At 44.8% G+C, this 9,974-nt stretch overlaps 1 protein-coding gene across 2 annotated transcripts; it reads left to right on the top strand.

Annotated features, from left to right (window-relative positions):
* The first annotated feature begins 4,505 nt into the window (after positions 1–4,505).
* LOC146302682 (cysteine-rich transmembrane module-containing protein 1-like) lies at positions 4,506–9,361 on the top strand. Of its 2 annotated transcripts, none has more exons than XM_084699150.1 (3): positions 4,506–4,674; positions 7,998–8,320; positions 9,181–9,361. In XM_084699150.1, exons 2-3 carry the CDS (start codon positions 8,017–8,019, stop codon positions 9,282–9,284), a joined length of 408 nt encoding a protein of 135 aa, XP_084555276.1. In that variant the 5' UTR covers positions 4,506–4,674; positions 7,998–8,016; the 3' UTR covers positions 9,285–9,361. The 2 variants fall into 2 exon arrangements, with proteins under 2 accessions (XP_084555276.1, XP_084555277.1); XM_084699151.1 differs by having other exon boundaries at positions 4,550–4,574.
* Positions 9,362–9,974: the final 613 nt, after the last annotated feature.

The following is a 9,974-nucleotide window of genomic DNA, read 5'->3' as shown; positions in this document are numbered from 1 at the left end:
AGTCAGTGGGCCTATATATAGGGCTCCAGGTAGTCACTGTGTTGTCTGGTGACATGGTCTGCACCACACTCAACATGGACCAGAGGAAGCAAAGGAAAGAGTTGTCTCAGGAGATTAGAAAGAAAATTATAGACAAGCATGATAAAGTAAAAGGCTCTAAGACCATCTCCAAGCAGCTAGATGTTCCTGTGACCAGTTGCACGTTATTCAGAAATGTAAGATCCATGGGACTGTAGCCAACCTCCCTGGACGTGGCCGCAGGAGGAACATTGATGACAAATCAAAGAGACGGATAATCCGAATGGTAACAAGAGCCCAGAAAGGCTTCTAAAGAGATCCATGGTGAACTTCATGCTCAAGGAACATCAGTGTCAGATCACACCATCCGTCGTTGTTTGAGCCAAAGTGGACTACATGGGAGACGACCAAGGACACCATTGTTGAAAACAAATCATAAAAATCTAGACTGGAATATATCTGTCTGTCTGTCTGTCTGTCGACAAGCCACAAAGCTTCAGGGAGAATGTCCTATGGACAGATGAGACAAAAATTGAACTTTTTGCCCCAAAACGTACAGCTAAAAACACCCAAGAATGGATAAGAGGAAAACATTGGACTATTCTGAGCCTTGACCTCAATCCTATTGAGCATCTTTGGAAGGAGTTGAAACATGCAGTCTGGAAAAGATACCCTTCAAACCGGAAACAACTGGAGCAGTTTGCTCATGAGGAGTGGGCCAAAATACCTGCTGAGAGGTGCAGAAGTCTCATTGACAGTTACAGGAATCGTCTAATTGCAGTGATTTCCTCCAAAGGTTGTGCAACAAAATATTAAGTTAGTGCAGGGTGTCCAAATCCGGTCCTCGAGGGCCGCTGTCCTGTATGTTTTAGTTGTTTCCCTGCTCCAACACACCTGATTAAATTAAATGGGTTGTTATAACGACCGTTCATTAGAATCAGGTGAGCTGGATCTAAAACATGCAGGACAGCGGCCCTCGAGGACCGGATTTGGACACCACTGATAGGGGCACCATCATTTGTCCAGGCCTGTTCCATAAGTTTATTTTTCTTAATTCCGTTGAAGTATGGTTCAAAAGCAATGTCTGACTTTCATTCATAGAATTTTTATTTATCATTACTTTTGTCTGATTAAAGTTTTCTGTGACCATTGTGAGTTTTTCTTTCATTGACCGAGTGGTACCAACAATTTTGTCCACGTGTGTACATAAGCATATGTGCGGAGTACATTAACGCTGATACTGTATGTTTTAGGGCTGATCAAAAGGGACATGGATCCCTGAGGCCCCCCCCCCCCCCCCCCCCCCCCTCACCACCTTCTTTCCTGTCCCCTGACAGTTCTTTAGTGGGGGAGGGAGTTCGTCTGGGCAGCTATTTTCGTCGACTCCACCTCCAAATGTTGATGGCACCGGCCAAATTGCTATGGTGATGAGTGTAAACAGCCAGCATGTTTAGTCACATACATCATAAATCGTAGGGAGGAGGAGGACAGCTGGGTAACATGCTTTGCAAAACAACCTACAAACACTCACACAGACCAATTACATAGTAGCACATTTAACACGAGCACACACATAGTATCAAGATTACACACATGATCTGACAAACACACACAACAACACTCGGGTCCGAAGTCTATCATCTGCAACATCTGAATGCCTTTCACTAGAATTAGCTGCATTTTGAAAATATGTTTCTCTACACATTCAGGGTGACCCAGGGATCCATTACCACACACAGATTCTAGTAAATAACATGTTGTAAGGGTCCGGGTGAAAACATGGGGCAAAGGGCGGGTTCGAGATGGAGCAATGTTGATACGGAGCTTTAACAAGAGTGACACCAGAGGTGAGGTCAGACAATGGACAGAAGGTCACATTATATACCTCTGATTGCTGTTAAAATACTCCACGCCATATGTGAAGCCCCCACTCCTCCTCACCTCCACTCCTGCTCACCTCCACACCTCCTCAACTCCACACCTCCACTCCTCCTCAACTCCACTCCTCCTCACCTCCACTCCTCCACTCCTCCTCACCTCCTCAACTCCACTCCACCACTCCTCCACACCTCCACACCTCCACTCCTCCTCACCTCCACACCTCCTCACCTCCACCACTTCACTCCTCCTCATCTCCACTCCTCCACCAGGAGGCGTAAGGCCATCCTGCAACTCACATCAATGGGATAGTTTGTCTGTTCATTTTATTAACATGCAAGTCTTATTGTCCCAACCCCTACTTCAACCCCACCACCAGCCAGCAAATACCAGGTCACTCTAAACCCCACCATCTCACTATACATAGGTTGAGAGAGACAGGGAGGGGGGGAGAGGTGGAAAGAGGGGGAGGAGGCTGCACTTCATCTCCAAAGACAACATTCGACAACATTCTGTCCCGTGACCAACAGCTGAAGGGGCATGAACCATCATGTCTCACTAAGAGGCCGACGACCATGCCTACCACAGCTTCATCAACCATCAAGTTGTCCACAATAAAAACAATACAAACGACAATAGGCAAATCACGACTGCGGCCGGTCAAATGAGTCTGAGTTTGTTTCCTGATCTGGTGTGGTCCACACAATGTATGTTATGCCACAGCTGGGACAGTGTGGGTTCACAAGACAGCAGATATCAGACAGGTGGCTGGCAGATCAGCAATCTATCTCCCACGTACATTTGGACACACTGCCATCAAGCATTCTCTGGCAGAAGGCCATTTAAGTACACTTTATCTGTAATAGTCCAGATCTTATTTTATATAATTGGCCTTTTTTTAAATCTTCCTTTAAGGTCTTCTACTGGTTTTCCTGCTGAAAGGATTGTTGGGCATGTTTTGGCCCAAGGTTCAGTCACTTAACCAAGACTGGCTTTCCCAGCTGTCCAGGGCTGCCACACAAATCTGTGAAGACACATGATACTGTGTTTCACAATCGTGTGTGTGTGTGTGTGTGTTTATATGTGTGTGTGTGTGTGTGCTTCATAGTATCTTGAAGGATGTGACACTGTAGGATGTATTTTTATTCTTAACAGTTTACTGCACGTAATTATTATGAATGGTCTGTGTTGAACAATGGCAAGAAGGATTAGATAGGGTTATGCTATTGGGTAAGCATGATATCTGCCCTTTTTGTAGCCTGTTCCATGGATATACTAGAGAATCTTGACATTTAAGATGAACTATAATGTAATGGTCAGCTTGGTGTTTAACCCTCCTATTGTCTGAAGATATATTAACACCTTTTACCTTTGGGTCACTATGACCCAGGGTCTAATTGATCTCATAACTCAACTCTCAACCTTTGATTACTAATGTGAAATTTGGTAGTATACAGCCAAATAGACATAAACAACATCAGCTGTTTAGTTAATGATCTTGCATCCACCAAAGGGCCCAGTGGTAAAGTATAAACCCATGAAGGCCACTCAGACTACAGACACATAAATAAAATAGGTTGTGGTGCTGTAATATTACCATCAACATTAAACTGCCAAATTAAAAACTTTTTTTCTCCAACAAGTTGGTTTCAAGACTGGTTGCAACATATTTTAGTTACTGTTTTTACTGTCCTTTTTCCTTCCTGATGTGATTACATCTCACAGGGACTAAATGGTACGACGCCAATCAGTATTTTCTCAGGTAATTTCAACCTCCATATCCATTTTGGGGGGGAGATAAGCTGTAAAATAAATATTTCCCAAAATGACATTTTTTGGGGCTAATTTCAGGAAGTGACTGGTCATTTACCTAGATTCATGTTTTACATCCGTTTTTGAGATCTAAATATTATTTAGGGGTTGTTGACCCCAGGACAATGTAAGGGTTTAAGACTCATGCAATGGATTTATTCCTAGGCTGCTTCTCAGCAACACAACGCAGGCTTGGCTTGGTCCAGCGAAAGTGAGACAAGGCTGCTCCTAGGTGGTTTAAATTAGGTACTGCACCAAATGTAAACCACTTCTAAAACGAATTTACTTTATGTCAAGTGTGAATGATTTAAAAAGTGTCTAATGGGCTTATGTTTAATGTGGTGTTAGAAGAGGCAGCTTCGATAAACAAAGTACAGAAAAGTTACTAAAAAAGGTATTTATTATGCAATACATTTTTGTGTAATGCATCAACTAAATGTGACTGTCTATAGGCTATTTCTTTCAATCATTTATTTATATTTTTTATGCAGTCATTTATCCACCAAGGTCCATAAATACATAATTTTAGCCTATACGTTGCTCTGACCAGTCATCTTTCAGTTTCGTGCGTATTTCGTCACATCTGTCTATGATGTGTTTTTAGTCGACCTAGCAGTCAGATGATTTTCGGTCACCGATGAGTTTCGTTCACCACTGAGTTTCATTATGTTCTCATCGAAGTGCGTAGAGAGTGGCTACACCCACAGCCATTAACCAATCAATGGAAAAAGCGGTAAGTCCGATAGGACCGTTTTTCCGACCCTTGCTAAGTTGCTACCCCTTGCTCGAGATGACGTCACGGCCCCCACACAAAAGATACGCACTATGTTTTAAGAGAAGACGCGGTGGTTGTGGTCCACAATGCGGTAAAGATTTTAAAATAATACATAGCACGTTTAAGGATCATTTTTTAAACTCTTCGACTTGAAACAATAAATAAAAGACACGACTGCAGTTTTCAATAAGGTATGTCGTCTATGGCTTATTTTATGTTCGTGAACGTAGCTCATCAACTTGCCGGGTGGAAAATAGAAAATCGACACCGTTGTCCACTGGGCCCTGGCCCAGTGCAGGTGCGAGTTTTATCATGTTGTTATAATAACATTCTATTGCTTCTAACGCGACCACGGCTTTTTTTTAGACACTGAGTATGCTGCTTGCGAAATACAAGGCTATACGACTTAAATGTTCTGCTCTGCTCATATCAAAACACAATATTTAGATGGGGACTGGTCGTCAACGTTGGCTAGGATTGGCTCTGCTCAACGTTTTGCACTCAAAATGTTTCTATTTGGGTGATATCTGTGCATAAAAGAAATGTAACCCGTTAACTTTGTTGGAAGAACTGTAAACTACAAAGCTAGTGAGGAACGTGTTTGATTTAAATGCCTTACAGGCTATATTTACCGACGATTTGGTCGAAGAAAACAAAATCAGCCTATTATCGCATTTTATGGTATTATCCTGTCGTAAAACGTCTCTCGGCTTCTCAACGAGCCATTCAAACACAATAACCATGGTGAATTATTAATTACTAGTAGTTAGTTGGAGAAGCAGCCCGTGTTACATTTCATCTCACTCCCAAATAAACCATTTCCTCACAAACATAGTGGAGACCTGTAGTATCACCCTAAGATTGAACAGAGTGATGAAAGGAAATCTTTTTTTTCTTCTCGATGGTTTCCTTGCTAATTAGATCCCTTGTGATCTCCACGACCCTCACCAGTCTTGTCAGTTAGATAACTAAAGAGCTAGATGTTGTGTCACCTGGAGCTAGAGAGGCCTGGAAGTGTAGAGGCATCATTAGGCCGTTGATCATCACATTTCTATTGATCTTTCACTCCCCTGCTGCCATTTGGTTTGTTTTTACTTGGTCAATAAAGTATGGATTACATTAGATCTATGCTAGAGGAGGCCATAGTTATGACTTACATGTGAAGAATACAAGTGACCTGTGTGTGTGCGCCGTGGCAGTGTTGTGGAAAACAATCATGCCATATCATGGTTCACTGCTTCCAAAGACAGACACTACACACACACACAAGTACACACGTACACACACAGTAATAGTGAGCTCTTGAGAGAAAGACAGAAAGAGAGAGAATAGCCAAACTAAACAAAGATCAAAACTACATCCGCCACCCCAAGTAAAATAGTGAAATGCATCTGGTTCACGTAACAGCCTTTTATGATGTGTCTTCACTTGTGGTGTTTTTGTAGTACTACTGGGTCCACTATTGTATGTGATCAGACAATCCCAGATGCAGCACTGAGGTTGTTACTAATCCTCGACTTTAAGAAGAAGAGATTAGCAACAGTCAGGCGTCCAGGGTACCATAGGGAGGTGCTGAGAAAAAGGCTCTCTTCAGCTCCACTACTGGTCGCAGAGAAGGAGAATAGATCGACTCTTCCAGCCCTCCCCCGTAGACAAAGCCCTGATTGTGTATCGTGAGAGAACTCAAGCTGGGTGTAACATGTTGATAGGGGGAGCAAGAAAGACAGTAGAAGCCGTTAGGTTTGTTGGACACTGACAGCTCTGTCCCTGCTCCCTACTGCGTTTGTTGTGGCATTCCCCTCCTGGGGATTTACAGTTTCCCATAACATACCATGTGACCCAACAGATGCCTTAGGGGTTGAGGACTAGGCCTACGTTTTCAACAAATCGGAGTTGCTTTCAAAGATCCCTTTGATAACTTTCAAGAAGAGCAGCCGGTGCTCGATTCAGGGTTGCTCTGAGGGGTTTACTAGTAACCCTCAGAGCAACACTGGATCAACAGTTTACTCTGCAACATCTCCTTTTCTGTCTCTCCCTCTCCCTCTCTCCCTCCCTCTCTCTTTCTCTCTCTCTGCTCAGCCGCCATGCAGAGAGCTGTCCTGTGTTGAGCCTCAGCCCAAGTGTTAATCATTTATACACAGATAAGACTGTTTGGTGTTTGACCCTGTCAGCCTGCGGTGTAACCCAGTGACGGGACCGCCGGGGGCGGGGCCACAGCCTGTGCCCTGGTGGCTGATTGCTTTATGTACTGATTAGACCGCACCTCGTCCGATTCCCATCAGTGTGTGAATCATGATGTGATCACATTCACAGGCAGTTGCCGTCTTTTACACCGACACAGCCATTGGGTAATACTCATGGTTCAAATGGGTTATTTTCCTTCAGTGGTCTAAGCTGAGCTTCTGTCCAATTGTGTCAATGGTCTCAAAAACAGAAGATACTGTTAATCCAAAAACGCTGCAGGTTGTGCTCTCTGGATCAACTCCCTATCATAGCTGCAAGAAAGACAGTAACATAATACTAAGGCCCAGTGTGGAAGCCAGACAGGCTGTTAACCCCTGCTCAATACTGAATACATGGCCAACTATTTACTGAAAGGGTAATATGGTGAGCAAAGGGCTGTGGCTCAGCCTCCATCGCTACATTAAAGGTGTCATTAATAAGGATATAGCATGCTTAAAAAGTAACTAAACACCAAAACTATTTTTTGGCGTGAAAATGGTAGGTTTAATACTCACGCATAGCCAAGCATATTAATCCTGGGCTTGATTCGTACTATTATTTCCCTAAAGGTATTTTCATTAACATTTGGTGTTAAACCTTTTTTTTTCGTTTTTTCCCATGGTAGTTAAAAACATTAAAAGAAATTTGTGATGTCGAGGTGCCCTTTAAGGGGTGCTGTTTTGTCATCACAGAGAGAGGGCTTGTGTGTGGAAAATTACAGCGTTCATCCTGTTTTACTTTAAACATTTCAGGATGCCCCAAAAATAATATTCATGAAACAAACACAGACACCTTTTCACTAGAAAGCTGTTATGATTACATTTATATATATATATATATATATATATATATATATATATATATATATATATATATATATATATATATATATATATATATATATATATATATATATATATATATATATATATATATATATATATATATATATATATAAGGGGAGAGCTAGACTGAAATTGAGGTGCTTGGTCACGCTTTCAAAACCCTGGCTACACAAAGAACATTGCACAACGATCAGTAAGTTGTTTATGTTGTGTAGATGCATGGTGGCATTGTGTCCGTGGCAGTGGTTGCATCATAAAGAAAGTGTTCTGAGGAGGTAATTAGGTAGTCTCTGGGAATACCACCCCTTAATGCGACCCTGAAGAGCAGGTCCCTAAACACACACACACACACACACACACCCACACACACGGACACACTATCTTCCTCTGTCTGTGCCTCCTGAAAACACCAGATTAACAGATACAACATCCCTCTCTCTGTCTAGGTGACTCTCAGGTCTTCAGATGAACTTTGAGCAGCCTCCCCCATACACGGGCCCTGGCCCCACAGCCCCAGGGTACCCCGCCCAGGGCTACCCTCCTCAAGGCTTCCCCCCCCAGGGCTACCCTCCCCAGGGCTACCCTGTCAACATGGACCAGCCCAACCCGGCCTACCCCAACTACCCACCTGGGCCCATGGGGCCTGGAGGCCCTTACCCGGGCGGCCCTGGACAGCCCCCTTACCAAGGCTACCCTGGGCAGCCACAGCCCGGCTGGCAGGGGGGCCCCCCTCCTGGTCCAATGTATGGAGAGGCTCCTAAGAACACAGGTGGGTGCCACACGCTAGCTTCTTTAGCCCTCGTAGGCTAACTTCATTTTAGCACAGAGAAAGGTAACAAACTAGCCTTCCGGAGAATATTCAAACAGGGTATGCAAAGAAAGATTTGGCTCTACTCCTGAGAGCACAGGAGTCAGTACACACACACACCACACAAAAAGCTTTGTCGTGACTGCTTGTCACATGACAGGTGAAAGGTAACTTCCTGACGTGCCCGTGTGACTCGAGAGAGAGAGAACGATTAATCCACGTAATCAGTTCCTGATAAACATTGCTGTGTTTATTCTGCTACATTGAACTGTTCCATATCAGAGTCCAGAGAGCGGCTATGAATAAGCTTTATCTGGCCTCCAGCTGGTTCTCCGGGAAACACCCACAGTTCCACCCCCCTTTAGTCCCTATGGAGAACTGTCTTTGTACGGTATCAATAAAGGAGAGAAAGCAGGTGTCTCCTTATGCAGGTATCTCCACATGCATGACCAATCACAAACAGAGAGAAAGAGGACTGATAGACAGAAGAAAAGAATGACATTCTGTCTCTGTCTGTCTGTCTGTGTCTGCTTGGTTGTCTGAAAGGGCATCCAGGCAGCAGTGTGTTTAAATCCCTGTGTGTGAGTGCTTGCGTCTGTGTGAGACAGAGACTGTGTACACCAGACTCCTTCTGCTCTGTTGTCGCTGGTTATGTAGCTGCACTGTATTTGCAGATGGGTCGAGGGCCGCGGTGACGACACCACGGCAACGGACAGCGATGCCTCTAACTTTGAAACACGGGGGTTAGGCTGGCCTAGTAACAGAAACGGTGTCTGAATGTGAATGCTAAATCCCCCCCCCCCCCCCCCTTCTGTCCGTAGTGTACGTGGTGGAGGAGAGGAGGAGAGACGACACCGGAGACACCTGTCTGACCGCCTGCTGGACGGCCCTCTGTTGCTGCTGCCTTTGGGACATGCTGACATAACGCTCCCCGACCCCCCCCGACCCCAGTCTCCCCTCTCTGTGCCTGTCTCCCTCTGAGCCTTAACCTCACTCCCTCCCGCCCTCCCCCTCCTCCCCCCCCCCCCCCACTCCAACCTCACCTCCTCTGCCCCCCCCCTCCCTCCCCCCCTCTCATCCTCGGGGCTACTCCTTAGCAGCGGACCTCATAAAGCTTCTGAGCATCCCCTTAATCTCAGGCTCTGTACTGTAGATACAAAAAACACACACACACTCTGATGGATACTCACACGTGCGCCCACGCACACCCATACACATCTTTTGTTGCGTCGTCACGCATGTACACACGCACGTACACACGTACAAACACACAGACACAGACAGACAGACAGACAGACAGACAGACAGACAGACAGACAGACAGACAGACAGACAGACAGACAGATCTCAGGCTTGTGTAGTGATCACTTTTCCTTGGCACTTTAATATCTTATCACCTGTGTAAGATACTTCACCTGCCTTTGCTGTCCCACCCCGTCCTAAACATTTGCACGGTCATACTGCAAACGTAACTCCTATGCACTTCCTGGTCCTTAACCCCTCACAGCCCCCCCCCCCCCATAGACACCAAGACTACTGGATTCCACAGTGCTTCATGGTCACCTCGTTATGAAGATTATTGCTTGAAAAGTCTCCTTGGTGTTTTCACAATAGC

This window comes from Hypomesus nipponensis, chromosome 1 (assembly GCF_054491055.1).
Source record: "Hypomesus nipponensis isolate SF chromosome 1, ASM5449105v1, whole genome shotgun sequence".
In the NCBI taxonomy this organism is placed as follows: Eukaryota; Metazoa; Chordata; class Actinopteri; order Osmeriformes; family Osmeridae; genus Hypomesus; species Hypomesus nipponensis.
This window is presented reverse-complemented; position numbering and strand designations above follow the sequence as displayed.

Bases quoted from the DNA above. Each gene is read 5' to 3' on its own strand.
- LOC146302682 (XM_084699150.1), top strand. From the start codon at position 8,017: ATGAACTTTGAGCAGCCTCCCCCATACACGGGCCCTGGCCCCACAGCC. The intron at 8,321-9,180 runs GTGGGTGCCACA...TTCTGTCCGTAG, and splicing joins AGAGGCTCCTAAGAACACAG to TGTACGTGGTGGAGGAGAGG.